The sequence below is a fragment of the Perognathus longimembris genome, chromosome 13 (genome assembly GCF_023159225.1).
Source record: "Perognathus longimembris pacificus isolate PPM17 chromosome 13, ASM2315922v1, whole genome shotgun sequence".
NCBI classification, from domain to species: Eukaryota; Metazoa; Chordata; class Mammalia; order Rodentia; family Heteromyidae; genus Perognathus; species Perognathus longimembris.
In genome coordinates this window covers 55,611,897-55,632,633 of record NC_063173.1, presented here as the reverse complement: position 1 = coordinate 55,632,633, position 20,737 = coordinate 55,611,897, and the positions used below count along the sequence as shown (strand labels likewise).

General features: G+C 42.4%; 1 protein-coding gene across 5 annotated transcripts in view; it reads left to right on the top strand.

Annotated features, from left to right (window-relative positions):
* Positions 1–6,917: 6,917 nt before the first annotated feature.
* Positions 6,918–20,737, top strand: part of LOC125361553 (mammaglobin-A-like) — a 41,551-nt gene continuing 27,731 nt past the window's right edge. For 3 of the 5 annotated variants that reach the window (XR_007212954.1, XM_048360083.1, XM_048360086.1), the window contains exons 1-2: positions 6,918–7,012; positions 8,402–8,589. Coding sequence is in view for 4 of the 5 variants with exons in the window: in XM_048360083.1 (XP_048216040.1) it covers positions 6,958–7,012; positions 8,402–8,589 (243 nt within the window). In the remaining variant the exon portion in view is untranslated. The other 2 variants (XM_048360084.1, XM_048360085.1) reach the window with 2 other exon arrangements.

Sequence of the window (20,737 nt, the reverse complement as noted above, 5' to 3'; positions counted from 1 at the left end):
TATGAAATACAGAAAAGGTAACACATTTCAGAAGTCAGCTCTTGACTTGTGTGCCATCTATATGTCACTGGGTGTGTGTGTGTGTTTGTTTGTGTATATGTGTGTGCCCCTAATTTATAAATGAATTGTGCTCTGAGGCAAACTGTTCACAATACTGAAAGATGTAGTAGTGTGCCAGTATTCTGAGATATGGCAGAAATCCTTGGGTCAGAACTTCCTACAGTTGTTAATGTCACATTTCTATTGCACAAAGTCTACAATTTAAATTGCCTATACTACTACTTATAAATAGAGTAAAGAAAGATATATCAAATGTAATAAAATAGAAAGGGGAAGAACAAGGTTGAATATTGTGAAAATATGAAAATGGAATACTGAAACCTGTTTAAATGATTTCAATTTCAGAGGCAAGTAGAGGGAGAGACAAATTAAAATCAACAGGAATGCACTATCAACATTTGCAGACACATCACAATGAGAGCCCCTAGCCCCTGTATGACTAATCTAAGAACATAAGTAAGTTAATCCACCATTGATTATTTTCTTTAAGATTTAGTTATATTATAAAGGTAATTACAGAGAGGTTACTGTTACACAAGTAAGGGAATGAGTAATATTGTAGGTGATAACATTTCTTGCTGAACCCCCTCCCTTGGTTTTCTCCCACTTTCCCTCTCGCCTGTTCCCCTTCCCCAAGTTGTAAAGTTAATTTCCAACACAATATCTTGTGAGTATCACTGTTGCATTAATTCACCCTATGTTCCTTTGTCTCACAACTCAGATGAACACCACTGATTCTTGATCAACTACCAGTTATTCATAAATAAGCGATTGGCCAAAATGGATTCACAGAGAAAAGCCTTCATCTACATTGCTCAATTCCAAGCCTGCCTCACTCTAGCAATGACTTCCTTAAAACTTCACTTTGGCTGTGTGTAATATAAAGAACAAACTGATTACACAGATAAAAGTACCCACTGTACTATGAAAAGTATACAAGGTGGACCTCAGTGGAAGGCACACTTTATGAGAGAGTAGCACTTTCATCCTGGGTATAGGTGCACGTCTTTGGCACACCGCCTGGATCCTGGTGGAGACATCGAAACAGTTGGGTCAGTCACCTTTGTGTCCAAGCTTCCCCTCATTCAGTCCTGCTTCCCCTAGAATCCTGACAGAGTTGCAGTGCACATGGTTTGGGTTCTGAAGTGTTGTTCAGATCTGTGGTAGAACAAGTGTGTTGTGTGTGGAGCAGGTAGGGTCTATTTGGTGTTCCAATATCTGGGTTCAAGCTCAGCTCCCATCTCCTCGAGTGCTAGGGTCCTGAGCAGACTGCTTCACCTTGCTGCCTCAGTTTCGCCTTCTGTTCAATCAAGAGGATAATAAGACTGCCTCCTAGGATTTGTGAGGAGAGAAAAAGAATTCACTCAGTGAAACACAAACATCTGACAGGAAAGGCCAGTGATGATGATTGTGTAACTAAAAGGAAAGTCACAAATAAATCAAGTGACAAAATAGCAAGCAGAATCTCATCTGGCAACAAGGAAGATTTATTTAGCTTAAATGTGAACCAAGTGTTCTGGCTGATTTGGCCCTCTTTCTAATAAAGTTTCAGTGTCAATCCAGGTAGTCACATCCCCATATCTTAATTGATTGCTTTACGGTCAGGACTTTGGGGTTACTATTTGGGTCTTTTATTTATTTATTTTTTTGTCTTTCTTTGTTTTGTGTTTTCCTTATTAGTGAGTGTGCACTATGCTTTTAACTGAGGAAACCATTATGTGCTAGGCAGACAGAATACCGCTGAAGTCTTTCTCCCAGTCCTTTTTTGCCTTAGTTACGGTTTCTAGGGAACTTCTGCTGGTTTGGTGTGAACTACAACTGCAGGCAAAGGATGCGATCCTTGGATGGGCAGCCTCCCTCACAGGAGGGCACACAGAGCCTTGGCTTCTCTTATGGATCAAATTGTCTGAGGTGGAAGTAAGGTTCAGTGGGTGGGGGTCCGAGCCGACCTTATTTCTCTGAAGGCACATGCAGGCTCTGCGTTCCTGTCCTCACAATGGGCGCTCAAATGACCTTTCTGTGAAGGTGATAGCAAAGCTACTCTGGCGTTGCTCTCCCAAGGGGTGAGCAGAAGTCTGGTGTCCGCAAACCCCAGCACGATGGTTTGCCCCTGTTCATGGCCACGTGGAATCCCATAGCATGGAATCTCACGCTGACTCTCATTTTTCTCTCTCCTGACATCAACCAACATTTTTTGTTTTTCATTTCTGGTCTTGGGACTTGAATTCTGGGCCTAGTGCTGTTCCTGAGCCTCTTTGTTCTCAAGAGTAGCACTTTAATACTTGAGCTATAGTACCACTTCTGGCTTTTTCTGAGAAGTTTATTGGAGATAAGAGTCTCATGGACATTTCTTCCCTGGCTGAGTTTGAACCTTGATCCTCAGATCTCAGCCTCCTGAGTAGCAAGGATGACAATTGTGAGCCACCGGTGCCCACGTATTATCCACCTCTTCGAGGTCACTAGAGACTGACCTCATTTCCATGTCCCACATGAATATTCATCCTTACCAATGCCCTTAGCGTCCAAATCTTTACTGCTCAAATAGTCGTTTTAAGCACAGCTTTGTGGCACAAAATAATCACTTAATGAATTCATTGGTTTATGTTTGTAACTAAGAGGATCAAGAGTTTGATAGGTTATCAATGCCAAGGAATTCACAGTGAGCTACAAAAATGTCATTTTTAGCCTATATGAGGAGTCAAAGAAGCAGTGGCATGGCTACCACAAAATTCAAACCTTCTCATGTGTCCATTGATGTGTGCAGCATTTTTAACGTGAAATATTTGGGTGTTTTCACCAATTGAGATGAAAACAGAAATAAAATGAATTTGTAATAAATAATAACATACAAAAATATATCACCTAACTACCACATTATGTTTTCAAAGTGATGTTGTTTATTTATTTTTAGTTTTTCACCAATCCTGGGGCTTGGAGGCAGAGTTAGGGAGGATGGTATCAAAGATGGTGGATGGAGGCTGGGAATATAGCCTAGTGGTAGAGTGCTTGCCACTTATCCATGAAGCCCTGGGTTTGATTCCTCAGCACCACATATATAGAAAAAGCCAGAAGTGGCATTGTGGCTCAAGTGGTAGAGTGCTAACCTTGTGCAAAAAGAAGCCAGGCACAGTGTCCAGGCCCTGAATCCAAGGCCCAGGAATGGCAAGAAAAAAAAAAAGATGGTAGATGTTCTTCTATTACTCACAAAGAATGGCTGATTCTGGAGGGAGGGAACACAGCACTGTAAGCAGTTTACCAGAGTTGTTCAGATGAGAGAGAAGCCTGTTGTAGGAAAGGTTTCTGCTTACCAGAGTCGTTCTGATATGGGTGAGGCCTGGTGGAGGAAAGGTTTTCATGGGTTGAACTGCAAGACATCTAACCACCCAATGAACAGATGCCCCAAACCGTTTTTTCCTCAGGTTTCTGTACCTGCTGAGCTGACCCAATCCCCCAATTTTCAGACTAGACTGGATTGTTTGCCAAAGACATGTCTGAGGTTGTTTTTACAAAAGCTGGGCTGTGTGAGGACATTCAGTTTTACAGAATCACAAAACGATGGAAAATCAGGAGGTTGCCCAAATATATTGTACAGTAGATAAACACCTAGGACTAATAATGAAAAATATTTAAATATGTAAATGCTACAATAAGAGCTTTGTGGAATTGTTTTTGAAAATGAATCACTATACATTTTAATTAATTCATTGTCAATGTGATGTACAGAGGGGTTACAGTTTCACACAGTGAGTGTATTTCTTATCAAACTTGTTACCCCCTCCCTCCTTTTTCTTCCATCTTCCCCCTCCCCAACTTCCTCCACCTCCCAGTTGTACAGTTGGTTTACAGCATATTCTCTTGTAAGTATTGCTGTTGCATTGGTTTGCCTTTTCCTCCAGTTTGATATTCCTCTTCCCTTCCCAAGTTCTGTCACTATACATTTTTTGCCCACAATATTTCTTCTTAACATTAAGTATGGCAAAGACTCTGAAAGGTCAGGATTTTCAAAAATTCGACAATATCTCATATCGTATAAGAAACATTTGTCATGAAAATACTATTTTTGTCATGCTGCAATAATCAACTTATGTAGGAATGGTATCTATGAACAGTTTACAATCATTGCATGTTTTGTCCTGGAATATATACCATAAATATTAATCCCTGCCACGTGGACACTCAAGTATGTTAGGGTTTCCAGTTTGTGAACTGCACTTGAAAGGTGGAAAGGGAAGATTGTTTTAGGGGGAAGACAGACCAGAAACCCAATTTTTCTGAGATCATTTTTCCCCCTTGTTAAGGTTAGTTTGCAAGTAAGACTTTTCTGGGCAAAGTTATTATACCCAGAGAAGTGTCACCATGAAAGGTATACTGAGAAAACAATCAGCCTAAAAGAATCATAAAAATCCCTATGGTATGGAAACGTGTACTTGACATGTAGTAATTCTCAGATGAAAGAGAAATTGTAGGAAGACTCATAAAGATTAGGGTCCCAACAGAGCCCCTCTCTCCAAAAAGGAGCCAGGGGTTCTGATCCTTGTCAGTATCTTTCACATGACTTTTGATTCAAGGACCTGGATATGGTGAAGGGGTTGCAAGTTCAAGCATAAATGAAACTGGGAGAATATGAGGGAGGGGAGAACACTGTTCAAAAAGAAATGTGCTCACTTCCTGACTTATGTATCTGGAACCCTTCTGTACATCACCTTTACAATAATTTTTTTTTAAAAAAATGAAACAAAACATAAATAAATGTAATTTTTCCCTCCTCTCCTAAATCTGTTTTATTCTTGGTCCCTCAGGACCTCTTTGAATGGTGAAGAGAAATGGCTCTGAAATAATCTCCCCATCAAGCATAGTGTGGATGGGCAATCAGAAACATATTTACCTCTCTGGCTTCTGTGTATATTTCCTTGTTCTTGTTTGTACCACACCTCTCAAATCCATTTATTTTGTCACAGCCTCCTTTACAGTGTTGCTCTATCATTTGTTTTCAATTATGCAAGTCTCTGAACTGAAAAATTCCATTCTTTTCGACTTCTTTTGTCCTTGGCAAGAGCCATTTGCCTTCTGCTCCTCCGGATCGCATGTCCTTTCTGCTGAAATAAACTCCCACTTGGCCCTTGGAAGCCAGCGTTCAGCTGTTAAAAGGTAGACAAAGATGGCACCTGGCTCCCTGTGCTGACCTGCTCTGCTTCCAGGATTCTGTCTTTCATTAGTCACTTCAATGTTTCATTTCCTCTTTTTGTGTGGAAATTTTCTTGATCATAATATAAATGAGCACTTGCTTTTCTCTCTCTCTTTCTCTCTGTCTCTGTCTCTCTCTCTCTTTCTCATCCATGTTACTTTTCACGTGACAAAGAGAACTCGACAGATAAGAGCCTGGGTAAACTTTTTTTTATTCCCAAAGCTGAATGTGCACACACTACTGAGCACAGTTCACAGGAAATTCTCCTTTGTTATTTGTTCAATAAATAACAAAGTAGTAGAACAGAATGGATCGTTGGGTGCCTTACTGTAGGCCTGTGATGAAGTTGCACCCACAGAACTACTCTAATTGCTATCAAATGTCAGCACTTTCTCACTAGCTCCTGTCCCTTTAATGGAAATGGAGGCTTTCAGAGACTAGTGCTATAACTTGGAAAAGGATAGGTCACAACCAGCTGCTTCCTCCTGGATGTGAACCCACATCCTCCTCATCCCAAATCCATCAACCCTGGGCCCTTCCAACCCTCAGCATTAAGGAATTCTTCTAAACTCACGTTATTACCCTTTGAATCCACTGGAGGAAATTCCTAAGATCTAATGAACACGAAAGGATATCAGTTTACACATTAATGAATAAGTTAGTGAAGTCCACTACATGGAACCATGCTTCCAATGTGCCCAAAATACAGGTTACCAGTGAAATCTCCCCAAAAGGAAGCACCGAGAGAAAGGAGTGCTACCTGCTCAGCCCTATGGGTTTGTATTCCAGGCACCCTTTTAAGCCAGCACACAACATGAAACTGAACCCCTTTAAATTGGAAACAAAACTGAATAGAAACAAGAATGGAAGGAGAATTTTTATTTCTTTCCCAGTCCTGGGCATTGGACTCAGGGCCTGAGCACTGTCCCTGCCTTCTTTTTGCTCAAAGCTAGCAGTCTACCACTTTAGCCACAGTGCCAGTTCTGGCTTTTTCTATATATGTAGTGCTGAGGAATCGAACCCAGAACCTCATGTGTACGAGGAAAGCACTCCACCAGTGGGCCATATTCCCAGTCCAAGGAGAATTTTTTTTTTTGGCCAGTCCTGGGCCTTGGACTCAGGGCCTGAGCACTGTCCCTGGCTTCTTCCCGCTCAAGGCTAGCACTCTGCCACTTGAGCCACAGCGCCGCTTCTGGCCGTTTTTTCTGTATATGTGGTGCTGGGGAATTGAACCTAGGGCCTCATGTATCCGAGGCAGGCACTCTTGCCACTAGGCTATATCCCCAGCCCGAGAATTTTTTTTTAAGTACAAAAATAAGAACTAGGAAGAAGGTGAAGTAGAATAGGATGCAGAGAAAAATGGTAATGATTAGACCATCACAACAGTAAAAGTAGCAAAGTTGCCCACCCAGACCACGTTTTTGAACACTGAATTTGGCTTGGAGTCACTTGTGAGCAACGTGTCAGTGGCCAAGTGCCATGTTGGACTTCCCCAACGGTCTAGGTTTCCAAGAGATCCCTGGGCGCTGATGGAATCTTCCTGTGGCTTCCTGTAATGAAGCCAAGGGCAGTCCTGTGACCCGTGCTCTTTCTGGGAGGGATCAATGCCAGGATGGGAGGAATAAAAAGAAGCATGCTGGGAGCACACTTCCCAAGACAATCCTGTGATCCTGTTCACATCCAACACAAGAGCCAGCAACAAGCACCTGGCCATGAAGCTGCTGGTGGTCTTCATGCTTGCTGCCTTCCCCCTATCCTGCTATGCAGGTGAGTTCCCTGACAGTAAAGGCTGCCTTGGGGACACAGACTGTGACCTGGGCCCTAGGGAACATGCCTATTTCCTGTACCCCAACCAGGTCAAACACAGGGCAGTGGGGCTAGGTGACTGCTGTCGTTTTTCTAAATGAAATACCATAAATTCAGATCATCAGAGAGCCAGAACTCTCGTAGATATTTCTCCTGCATTTCACTTCCATCCAATGTGTGCAATGAGGTGGTTCGTCTCAGGATTCAGTATGAGAGTTTGAGAGTTCTGTTGGGCTGGGGGAAGAAGGTGTGCATGAGACAGAGACCCTCATGAGTCTCCTTAAATAGAACAGGGAAGGCAAAACTTCCCAGAGAAAACGTTCAGGCTGCAGCTTGTAACCCAGCCTTAAACAGCTTGAGCTCACAAAAGCAGCTATTTGTGGATGTGATCTGAGTATTTCCAAGAGGTACTTAGTTTCTCATCTCTCTACATTCAATTCTGACTGGAAGGAGATTTTTCACTAAGAGAGCCAAATGCTCTCCGGCAGTGGACGATCAGCCTGGGTCTGTCCCAGGGTTAATGTTATGTGCACTGTTTATGAAGCTTGTGTAGATTGCTTCCTGTACTTGTTCCCAAGTTGGTGCCCATTGGCCAAAAGACAAGGTGTGCATGAACTGGATAGTAAATGGCAAAGGCAAGGATGAACCCAGCTTAGGGGGACCCAGTGTCTGCGTTCTTTCCCATCCACATCTTTGTCACAAACGGTCACTTCAACTACAAGGAATTTTGTTACATTCTAAAATGCATTTTGTTGGCATCGGGTCTTGTAGTCCTGGCCTCCCATTATGTGGTAAACGTCTTAGTACTTGAACTAGCCCCACAGTCCTTTGTGGGAAAAGCCTGTGTTTACCCTCATGCCTGCATATAAGGGTCTGTTTTACATTGCCTATTGATAAGGCTATATTTTGACATTAAAAAGCTAGCAGAAATTATTTAAAACTCAAAGTTTCATGAATATTTAGAAATCCCAAATCATAGTGTCAATGATGGTAATGACATACCTTTGAAAACAAGAAGCCTGAATCATGTTGAATAGGATCACCACGTCAGCTCAACTCCTTCCTTGAGTGTTCTGTTAGCCAACATTTCATAGCAGTTAGCTTCTTCGGCACTGTGTGATGGGGTAAAATCCAATAGGACTCAAAGGACACCGAGAGCATAAATCTTCTGTGCTAGAGTTAAGAAAGCTGCACCCTTTCCCAATCCCTTTGCCACAATTCCACGTTTAACTCCTTTCTGCACTGATGTCTCTTTATGGAGCTATGATGATTGTTATAATTGGTCTACAAAGCACCCTGAAATGGGTTCATGAGCCTAGCTTGAGCCCCTGTTTTTATGTGTTTTCTCAGGTGCAGGTTGCCAAGAGTTGCAACGTGTGATTGACTCAGCAATTGATCCAACCGTGTCTGTGACCAAGTACCAGGAAATGATGATTCCTTATGATTCTTTTGTTTTCACCATGAATGCGGTGGGAGACATGAAAGAATGTTTTCTCAAGCAATCTAATGAAACTTTGGCCAATGTGAAAGTGATGATGGTGAGTTGGATTTTTTTCCTCCACTACTTTATATCATAACTCACTCAGAAAAATCAGAGGTTGAGATTGTCATTAATAATGTCAGAACAATTGGTGCACACACTCTTTAAAAAGTATATCATGAATAGTGGGACTTTTGTTTGTTTGTGTGTGTGTGTGTGTGTGTGTGTGTGTGTGTGTGTGTGTGTGTGTGTGCCAGTCCTAGGCTTTGACCTCAGAGCCTGGGTATTTTCCCTGAACTTTTCTGCTCAAGGCTAATGCTCTACCACTTGACCTACAAGCTCCACTTCTGGCTTTTCTTGAGGACTTTCCTGCCTGTGCTGGCTTCAAGCTCATTTTCAAGACCTTACACTCAGCAAGTAAAAATAGTCAAAAACTCTTTCAGTTGAGCAGAAATTTTAGCAGTCTTGTGGTAAAAGTGTAATATTGGAAGATTTCAAAGTGCTGGGTTCTCAGCAAATAAGAGCTGTTGTATCTCTATGAGTAAGTTATTTAAACATCGGCAAGCGTAAGGAACCGTGAATCAATTGTACTTGTAGGAGATGCAGAAAGAGTGGCCTTCCTTTGGCCACAATAACTATGTACTGAGCAGTAGATCATCTGATACTGCTTCTAGAATTTCTTGGGTATTAGTTATTGCAGCTAAAGAAAGCCCCCACCTAAGCATCCACGTGTGTGTACACGCGCACATATACAACCACACACACGAGTGGTTTTATGTTTCAATGCTTGTCTCTGTAGGTAAGAACATAAAAGTGACAGCCCTGATCTGTTTTCCAGGAGACAATATACAACAGTGCTCAATGCGAGGGATATTAGCCTTTCACGATATCCCTGTCTGGGAGAACTACAGGACTGGCATGGGCACCAACTGCAGATGCTATAAAACTTGGCTTTTCTTTCTTATTTCTGTCCTTTTGTATAGGAGATGCAAGATAATTGTTGAAACCTCACCTACATTTTTATCCCAATAAACTACCTGCAAGCTGGAGTGCTCTGTGTTGTTATTCTGTGCAAATAGAGGCCTTGGAAGCCATCCTATCTGCACATGGTCACAGTTATTCATAAGGAGCCCCTGGGAGTCTTCAGGATGGAAGGGTCTGGAAAGCACTCTTCTCCTGAAGTCACTCCCCAGCATGGGTCTTCTCTCAGGGGAATCCCCTCCCTGCCTCCTCCCACCCCTGGAGCACACAACCGTCTCTGAAGACAGCAGGCTAGTGGTGTGTAAAGTTGGTTCAGATAAGCTTCCTCAGGCTATGTCTTTCCCACCTGTGCCTGCTCCTCATTTCCCAAAGTGGAAGGAAGAAGAGGATCTAAAACCCCATGGACAGGCTCCCCTCTTCTCCTTCACTGCAAGACACCAGGGCCTCTCAGCAGAGTGAGACAGGCTTGTATAGATGTGAGGCGTGATGGTGACTTATATCCAGAGAGAAATGCTCCCTTCTGCATCTGTGTCCAACACTTCTGTATGGAGGAGAGGAGAGCAACCTCTGAACCGACCCTTGGTCAGAGGACAAGAGAAGAGGGTGGGGAAAACTGGAGCAGATGACATAATATCTGTGCTTCATCATCGTCATCATTATAATTATAAGAGTGATATACAATGTGATTACAGCTACATAGTCTGGTAATGAGTACTTTTATTTTAAGATGTCACTCCTCCCACCCCCACTCCAGTTTTTCCCACCTGTCCCCCCACACAAGTTGTATAGTTCATTTTCCCACTTTGTGTGAATTGAATAATGCTGCTGCATTTGTTCACCCTTGGTACCTCTATAGCTGCTTTCTTGTTGATGCTAACGATGTTAATTCATGTGAAATATAGTTTGTGCACACAAAGATTAACCATTTCCAAATTCGTGTGCAGTCTAGACAAAAGATAGTAAATATAGCAACTAATTTTTTTGCCAGTCCTGAGGCTTGAACTCAGGGCTTGAGTACTGTCGTTGGCTTCTTTTTTTTTTTTTTTTGCTCGAGGCTAGCACTCTGCCTTTTGAGCCACAGCACCACTTCTGGCTTCTTTTATATACGTGGGGCTGAGGAATCTTACCCAGGGCTTTTGGTATATGAGGCAAGCACTCTACCACTAGGCCATATTCCCAGTTCCTAAATATAGCAACGGTTACATATCGTGTTCACTTTTCCTCCTGGTTGGAGAAAGAACCTCCTCTACGTGGGTTTTACAAAAGATCAAGTAGATGAAAGGAAGGAAGACAACCTAGACCTTAACAGACAAGATCAGGATTTAAGCATCGCCAAAGAAGGGCAGAAAGTACCACCGAACAGAGCTGGAGATACAAGGGTGAGGAGTATGGGGTTTTTAGGGCTTAAATATAGTCAAGTATGAGAATTTTGGATTTGAAGTGTCCTTGTAGTTGCAGCAGAGGTCCTGTTTCAGGTTTGTGATGTCTCCTCAGTTGTGGCTGAACATCCTGTACCTTCAGATAAGGCCAGGGGGTGAGTTGTCAGATGGACAGGATCAGATTTCACTAAGAGCTTTTTTTTCTTCTACGCTGAACTGAGAAAGAAGACATATGAGAAGTTAGGGAAGATAATATGGCATCAAAACCATGTAAGGTACAGCAAGTTAACATTTGCCCAACAAATTACTAAGGTGTTCCAGCTGGTGCAGTCTTATGTTGGGGGAGGGTGTGATTGACAGGTCAGATTTGAAGGACTCTCTACTCTTAGGAAAACATAGATCACTAAGCACAGAAAACCTTTACGACAACTTTGTTCATAAGGCATATTAGAATATGAATTGACCTTTGAACACTCCCTAGGTGGGCTTCCATTTGAAGTGCCTACAACAAGGATTGGGGGATGAAGGGTGCCCATAACTGATTTGGGGTGGGGGGGGGCAGACAGGAGAAAGCACCTTCTACGTTCCATAGAAGTTGTCTTGCAACTTCCGTCTTACACCAAAAGAGTTGCATTTTGACTCACAATGGGTACTGAATCTGCTAAGAGTTGGTTTAATCATAGAGTCTTCCCTTTTTTTTAAAACCATGCATTTTAAGGGGGTGTCCTAAACTCTCTTTGCCACCCATTTTTAGACCGCAATAATTTCTTTTTCCAGACTGCAGGTACAGAAAGAAAACTTTATTGGGGTTTGGGAGGTGTCAGGTGGTGGCCATAGAGAGGGAATCTCTGAGCAACTGGATTGCTGTGATTAGGGAAAGATGGAGGGGCGGGGTGGGGGGTAGTGGTGGTGGTGGTGGTGGGCGGTTTCTCCAGGTGCCTTTTGCAGCCTCATATAGTTTTGTCTGAAAGGAGAAATTAGGAATCCAGATCCTGAGGTGAGTAGACTTAAGAAAGGTAAAAGAAATGGATTATTGTCTGAGCCCCAAACACACACACACACACACACACACACACACACACACACACAGACTCACACTATGGGATTTTACATTGGGAGAAGAGGACCAGGCCATTCAAGATAGACAGAGAGAGAGAGAGAGAGAGAGAGAGAGAGAGAGAGAGAGAGAGAGACAGGACCGCCGCCAGTGTGTTTGCCACCTGCCCACTGTCAGTGAGAGGTTAGCAGCAGAGCCAGAGGCTTGTTTTGTCCATGGTCAAAGCATTTTATTTCTGGCATTGCATGACAGTAGCTGAAAGCTAGCATTTTTCATCTCTTAAACCTGATATTTAAAGATGTTTAAGGTTACATTAAGTAGCTCTTATCGGGATGTTTGGGAGCCCTGCTGTAGTTTTTGGAGTTCAATCTGGGTGTTATCTCATTGGTATTTTTGGGAGCAGAGCCAGCAGCTAATCTCATTCTGACCTCTGGCTGTGTTGCTATCACAGGGATATGCTAAGTGCAAGGACATTTGTCTACTAGTAACTCAGCCCCTAGCTGGAATTGCTTTGCTATGTTCAGTGGAGTCCATTCCTATGTTAATCAACCTCATCCTGTCTTTTCTGCCATCAGATGTTGCGAACCTCAAAGCATTTTTGTGTTCTTGAATTTTAGCAACCCTATGCTATTCCCTGGTTCCTAAACTGCATATAAACTGGAAGTTAAGAATAATCATGGCTGCAGTCCTGAGTTACAATCTCGAGCTGCAGACCTCCCATACCCCATCTTTGCCTCTTGTCCTTTTTCTCTTGTCTTGTATTTTTCCTTTTCTTTAATCCTCGCCCCCCTCATACAGGATTTCCTTTTGCTGCCGGCTGGCTCCGGTAGGTATGACAATATTGACAAGATAAATAAAGTTGCTTTAACTTTCTGGAGGGACTGCTGAGTTGACCATGTATATCACTTCGCATAAAATTAAAAAAAAAAAGTTTGACGGCTGGGAATAAGGCCTAGAGGCAAGAGTGCTTGCCTCATATACATGAAGTCCTGGGTTCAATTCCCCAGCACCACATATATAGGAAACAGCCAAAAGGGGCACTGTGGCTCAAATGGCAGAGTGCTAGCCTTGAGCAAAAAGAAGCCAGGGCCAAGGACTGGCAAAAAAAAAAAGTTTGAATTTGTAAAACAAAGTTTTATAAAAAGGTAATCATTTCCCTTGTAGGTTCTGTTGGTTTTTATTATTTTATGTAGCTTGCTACATCATGGTAACAAGAAGAATCCAGTGATGGCAGACGACATATGAAGTCAATTTACAGGCATATGAAGAGTCCCTAAACTCTGAGTTTGTGCTTAAGAGGAGGTCATTGCACAATGTTAGAAGACTTAATTGGCAATTGAGAGGTGAATGAAGGAATGAAGCAGGAATGATTTTTTTTCTTCCTCCTGGGATAGGGCACAAAATAAAGATTTAGACGTTACAAGACCTCTTGCCAGGCTTTGATGCGCAAACTCAAGGTAATAATCTCAGATACTTAATGACCTTTTCTCAAATGTAGAGTCACTTTTTAACTTTGAGAATGAACAAGAAATGAATGTACAGGAACAGGTGGTCTAGGGGAGGGCAGGGGCTAGAATCCACTCACTCAATGCCCTAAAGAACTGAAGGGCATGACTCTAACAAGGTCACCAGAGAAGGAGGGATACATTAACAAAATATGTCATGGAGTTTGCTAATTATATGTTTGATACAATAATTATATATATGTATATATATGGTCACTAAAATACATCACTATGATCAGAATGTGCTCTTTTCACGTTTTATGGTTAATACTATTTAATGCGAACTGTGAAGTATGATCACATTTATTGTATCCAGTGAAAACTATTACTTAATGTTATTATGTTTGTTTTTTGCAAACATCAATAATGCAAAGTTTCCTTGTGAGAATTTTGTATGTATGAACAGTGGACTTTGCATAGGCTCACCCCGTATAGCACACCCCCTTAGCCTTCTTCCCTCTAAACATTCAAAGAATATTTTGTGGATTTTATCAAGATGTCTGCACATATGCTCTCTTTATCCCTCCCCCCCAATTATTTAACTTTAAAATACATAACACATAAATGAGTACTTATGGGATCATGAATCTTCCTGTAATATACCACTTCATTTTTTTGACTATCCTGGACTATAAACTAAATGTTTGTATTGTTATGAGTTACCTCAAAATTCTTTTCTGTGATTTCTGGACCAGTAGTAAACTAAAATATTCTTTCCTTTTTTTGTTCGTTGGTGTGAGAGTCCCCAAAAGCCTAGCTCTGAGCCCCAAATGCATCCTTCCCAGCATGAGCTCTCAGAACACTGAAAGTCTCCTGAAAAGGTCCACCAGTCCTGCCTTGATACAAATTCAGACTTCCATCCTGAGTGTAGGCTAATCAACCCCAAGCTTTCTGGAAGCTTTGGAATAGACAAAAGCAAATTGTAAGTCATTTACTGCTTACCACTGCTTCTCACGATAAAGAAGTCATTTATCACTGGAATAAGGTCCTATCACGGGATTGGTGCTTGTGACTTCAGGATATTGTGACCCCACTTTCTGCTCTGAGGACACAGTACTCTACTCAAGAAATATCTCGTAAAATGGACCTTGGGGGCCGGAAGCTGGTGGAAGGCTTTAGGCCCCTGGTGCCCCAAACCTCCATTCTATGGAATGGTCTCTGTTACTGCCTTGTCCTCAGTTGCAACCTCTTCATCCTTGTGCTTGAACTCAGCGCCTGGGCGCTGTCCCTGAGCTGTTCAGCTCAAGGCTGGTGCTCTACCACTTGAGCCACAGTGCCACTTGCAGTTTTCTGGTGGTTCATTGGAGATGGGAGTCTCACAGAGTTTCCTGCCTCGGCTGGATTTGAACCGTGATCCCCAGATCTTGGAAATATTTTTGTGGACCAAAAAAGCAGTCCTTGAAACAGATAGCCGAGGGCTAGAGCTTTCTATATTTGAAATTACGAGTACCGATCCACATTCACTTGATACAGTCTGTGACAGGAAGAAAATGCACTGTGACAGGGAGCTAGGAGTGAGAGCCAGCATCTGCAGGTGAACTACTTGGGCACTGGGATTTTTGCGAGACCCTTCAAAGGTCCCGCCAGAAGCCACATATTCGCCAGCCCAAGCACCAAGCCGGAGAACCCCTGCAGCCTTCCCTCAGCCCAAGGGCCAACGGGACAGCACATCCTGTGTGCATGGGAACACGGTGACTCCATCCACTTTGGGAGTAAGTATCCCAACCCACCACCCTCGGGTACGTTAGTTCAACAATTCAGAAATGAAATCCTAACAGAGGCCAGCATGGTGCCGCCTGCCCAGCCTCTTACAAATGCTGGAGGCCATACTGAATAGGGTCACAGAAGCCAGCATGGTGTCCCCTGCCTAGCACCTTAGCTGTGCCAGAGGCCATATTGAATAGGATCTCATAGGCCAGTAGGGGGCAAAGGTCAGAAGTCCTTCCTGAAAACCACAGGCATTGCTTCAATGCAGGCCAGAGGCACTGGGTTCAAACCCCACAAACAAATGAAGAAAGTAATCTGCAACTGTCCACCCTTAAAGCTGACAATCAAACAACAAGTCCAAGAAGTGAAATGTAATGAACTCAGCTTGACACCAAACTCCCACTGGATCCGGGGCCAAGTATGTTTTGTTCACATTCAGGGGACATGCACACTCCTTCTGGACAGGTGGAGAGCCAGTTTATTTGCTTTGGGCAAGAGGTGATGGGTTCATTTTGCTTGAGTTATTTTGAACTTTCTTATTTTGTTACATGATTATAACCGATAACATTCACTACCTAACTCTGTGCCACGGATTTTCCCTTTTTAATTTTCTTTTTCTGGGCCAAGGGCTTGAGTCAGTTCCCGCTTGTTTCCCTGAGCTCCTTTTGTTTAATGCTATCCCTCTACCACTTGAGCCACAGCTCTACTTTCTGCTTTTTTGGTAGTGACTTGGAGATAAGAGTCTCATAGACTTTTCTGCCCAGGCTGCCTTCAAAATGAGATCCTTAGGCCTCAACAACCTCAACTTGAGTAGCTAGGATTACAAGCCTGACCAGCACTGCCCAGCTCTGTATTGCTTCTTTTATCCCTTTGATCTATTATTATCACTTTGATAATAGAGATAGGGGAGGTTGTTAGGTAGAGCAACTTGCTGAGTGTCCTGTCAATACATAATGCTGACTTTGAACCCAGGTTGTCTGCCCACAATGTCAACCCATAGTCCCTTCCTCAGAAAGACTGAAAACACAGGTTAGAATTTCAAACAAAGCATACATAGACTCCACTAGAATTCTGGTGGATGCAACATTGAATTTGCAAAAATTTGACCTTTAAAATTGTTCCAGCATGGGCTGGGAATATGGCATGCTTAAAGACTTGGGTTCCATTCTTCAGTACCACATATGCAGAAAAAGCCAGAAGTGGTGCTCTGGCTCAAGTGGCAGAGGGCTAGCCTTGAGCAAGAAGAAGCCAGGGACAGTGCCCAGGCCCTGAGTCCAAACCCCAGCACTGGCAAAAAAAATGTTCCAGTGTTTCCATGAGAAGCAAGGCATGTAGCCCCATAATATTCTGCCATGTACAGAAGGAAACTTAAGTTTTCCTAACTTCAAGTATATGCATTTCCATGGAGGTCGAGTTAAACTGTTTGGGATGCTGTTTCTGCTGCTGGCAGTGCTTTTCTCTATATGCTCTCTAATGCTGTTACTTACCGTTTATTTTGATGAACTGATTTGGTGGTCAGTAATGTTCAGGATTTACCTTGTTACTAGATTTTTTTCGAGTCAATTATTTAAATATAACTGCCACTTGACCAACTGTAAATTGTGAATTTCTGGTATTCATTCTGAAGAGTTAACTATGAGATTCCAGTTATCCCTTTTCTTTCTGTCTTCTATTTATTTATTCATTTTGGGGTGTGTGTGTGTGTGTGTGTGTGTGTGTGTGTATGTGTGTGTGTGTGTGTTTTCTACCTCTACAAGGGATGGAACTCAGTGCTTCATGCTCTCCATTGTCTGACTTGCTCAAGTCTGGTCCATGTCTCCAGTGTTGGAGATGGAATCCTTAGCACGTTTATGCCCAGGCTGGCTTGTAACTGTGATGTCTGTGTTTCGGACTCCTAAGTGACCATGATTACAGGTATAAGCCACTGGGGCCAGGTGACCTAATCTCATTTTATAAGTTCGGACAAATATGTGATGAAGAGGATACACCATTATATAATGGATCACATGGAATAAACTCGCTGCTCTGAAAATCTTCAGTGCTCTATGTATTCTTCCATCCTCTCTTATCCATGGGCTCCATTTAGTATTTTTACTGTAGGCATCATTTGGAATGTCTTATCTGGGAATCCAATAGGTTTTTCAAATTTGATTCTTTCAATTCATTTTCTCCAGTATGGAGATATTTAACAAATAATTTGAAACATGTCCATGGTGAAGATGCTAGTCATTGAATGGATCCAAATAAAGGAATAGGTCAATGTAATGTTTGTGTCTGCATATGACACACAATCCAATCTCATGTCATACAGTCTTGTGGGGTAAGTGCATGTTGAGATCCTCATGTACCTGCTCTCCCATTACCATAGTACCCCCTCCCTTCTTGTGTGTGGGGAAATGATCCTCCCTTGTCAAAATAATCATGTCTCCATGATCACATACAGAAGACAACGGTGTAGTCATTAAAAGAGTAGAAATAAAAGGAAACTCATGGATTCTGTTATCACTTGTAGGATAGAGCAAGAACCAAGGCAGGGAGGAGTGGCTCACACCTTCAATCCTAGGTATTCAGGATGCTGAGGACCTTAGGGCTATGACTTGAGACTAGCTTGAGCAGAAAAGCACAAGAGATTGTTTTTAGATTTTTTTTTTTGCCAGTCCTGGGGCTTCACCTCATGGCCCGAGCACTGTCCCTGGCTTCTTTTTGCTCAAGGCTAGCACTCTACCACTTGAGCCACAGCGCTACTTCTGGCTTTTTCTATGTATGTGATACTAAGGAATTGAACCCAGGCCTTCATGTATATGAGGCAAGCACTCTATCACTGGTCCACATTCCCAGCCCTGAAGAGATTTTTATCTCCAAAATAAACAGAAAAAGTCAATCTGGAGACATGAGTGAAATGGTAGAGACCAGCCAAGTAAGGACGCTGGACAAACAGGAGACCTTGAGTTAAAACCCTATAACTGACTAATTAAAAAAAACCAACAACACTCAATAATGAATCAACCAATCAAAAAAATCACAGAGAGGAATTCTTTTTTTTTCATTTTAATCATTTTAAGTCTTATTATAAGCCACCTGGCTTCTTCTGTTTATGTGGTACCAAGGAATCAAACCCAGAGATTTATGCATGCTAGGCAAGCACTTTACCACATTCCCAGCCCATGAAGTTACATTTTAATACACATAGAGCATGGCACTAAATTTTAAAGTTGAAATGTCCAGAACCCATATGAAAATTGCAAAGCTACCACTCCTGAATTAGCATCCTATCAAGCCATTAAATACAAATAAAATAAAAAGAATTTATTAAACCTTCATTACACATAAAAGTTCAGGATGATGGACTTTACAATCTCATCCTGATGAAGTACATAACAGCATGATTAAGGATCAGCTTCAAAAATTATCAAATCACTTAAGTTTTAAAATACTGTCAATCCTAAAATGGTATCATTAGGCATATACTTTGATCTTATCTATAAATCTTACCTGCAAGAAACGCTAACAAACCCTAAGCACATACATGGTTTCACATCACTTTGAAGTTAATGCCCTCCTCAGAAATCAGATTAAGGTCTTTACAAAGTAGATAACATTCAATGCGCCTAAGTACATTTGCTTTTCAAAAACATACTTTTAGAGTGACTGATATCTTAATCATAGTACACCTCCAATCTAAAGCTATACAGTATGCCTTAACATTTCCATTACACCCTTTAAAAAGTTGACATAATTGTGCTAGTCTGGTTCTGATCATAAGTTGACTTTGCTATAATCTTAAGTGATAAGATCAGCAAGACCTTAAGAAATAGTTCCCTGAATACAGCTCTATCTAATCACTTTAAATGAATGTGTGGGTGGGCCCAAGAACATATACTATTTAGCCCATTTGGGGCTTACAAAAGCCAATCAATTTAGTTCGTGGACAATGAGCAAAAAATCCTACTGTGTCCCAATTCCAGTTAGAACTACAGTGTCTCTTAAAAGTTCAGGAATGTAAGATTCATTGTTGTTATTTTTTCTGATGCAGAGTAAATGAATATCAAGCAGGAAGTCAAGTAGTTTACTAATGGATTCTATCAAAGCATGTTGGGAATGTCACAAGTAATTCCTAGAAACTTGTCCAAGAACTGATTGTGCTGAAAACACTACCAAATCACAAATATTATCTTTGGTTTACTGGGTAGAATACACTTAAGCTAGGGCTCTACTCCAATACCCTTTTTGAGAAAAAGTCTGTTGTCCCGGCTGACAAATTCCTGGAAGAACAAGGATTTCCTGCCTCAGGCTGGAAAACTCAAGCTGCTCCCAAATACAATCCCTGTTTACATAAACCATAAAACATGAAAAGTTAAGAAGTCATTGTTGGGGCTGGGAAGATGGCCTAGTGGCAAGAGTGCTTGCCTCCTATACATGAAGAAGCCCTGGGTTCGATTCCTCAGCACCACATATATAGAAGTGGCACTGTGGCTCAAGTGGCAGAGTGCTAGCCTTGAGCAAAAATAAGTCAGGGAAAGTGCTCTGGCCCCGAGTACAAGCCCCAGGACTGGTGAAAAAAAATAGTTCCCTCATGCAATATCCAAAAGCAGTGAGTTAGTTCACTTGGAATGAATGTTGATAGACACCTTGCACTCAATTACCTAAAATGTGTTGGAAACACACGAAATGTGTGAAACCTCTTTAGGTAGTCCTGCATCACTTATTTGCTGCCCAATTGTTAAAAAATCTAACACCACTATTCACCCATTTAAAAACTTTCAAATTACTTCAAAATGAAAGCCTGTACACCTAAGATTTTGCCATTTTTTCACCAAAATATTACAAATATATGAAGCGCAAAGACAAGTATTGCCTTATGGTAAAAGACAAATGTCATAGTAGCACATTATCAACCTATTACACCAGTAAAAATAGGATGTATTACTGAATTAACTACTAGATGTTTGTCAGATACTGTCTTATTTCTAACTGGCACATAATTTGTATCCAAGTCAAGCCGGGTCTGGAGGCATGGCTCAAATGGCATACCGCCTAATGTAGGATGGCACCTGCCTACAATGGCCCTGAGTTCATACTCAGGTACTGCCCCCCCACCCCCCGCCGGGCTTCACTCTACCCCCCCATCCACGTGGGGGGCGGGTCCTAGGCTTGTCTGCCTCTTCCGTGTGTGGTCCTTTCTCGCTCTCTCACATCCCCTGGCCAGTAGGGATTAATTGCGGGAGCAGGGATCCTAGGTAGCCTCAGTTTGCGTGTGGTTGAGAGACCCCTGTCCCCTTCCCATCTCAAGGAAGACAGGGGCATGTGGGTGTCCCAGAGAAAGCCTCTGGGGAGTTCTGGTTTAATAAAGGGAGGGGCCAACAATTTGTACCCCCAAAGGTGGGCACAGGAGAGGGGCTACTGGGTCTTAACGATTGGCTAAAAAGACTGTCCATCTGGTGATGTGATGGAACTTCCTGTATGGACAGAGACCACAGCCCCCCAAGGACCAGGTTTCTGGGGTCCCTGCCATTACACACGTGCTCGCCCCCGGGGGTGGGGGCTTCTCTTCAGGTTGAAGGCGGAAGGAGGGGGGAC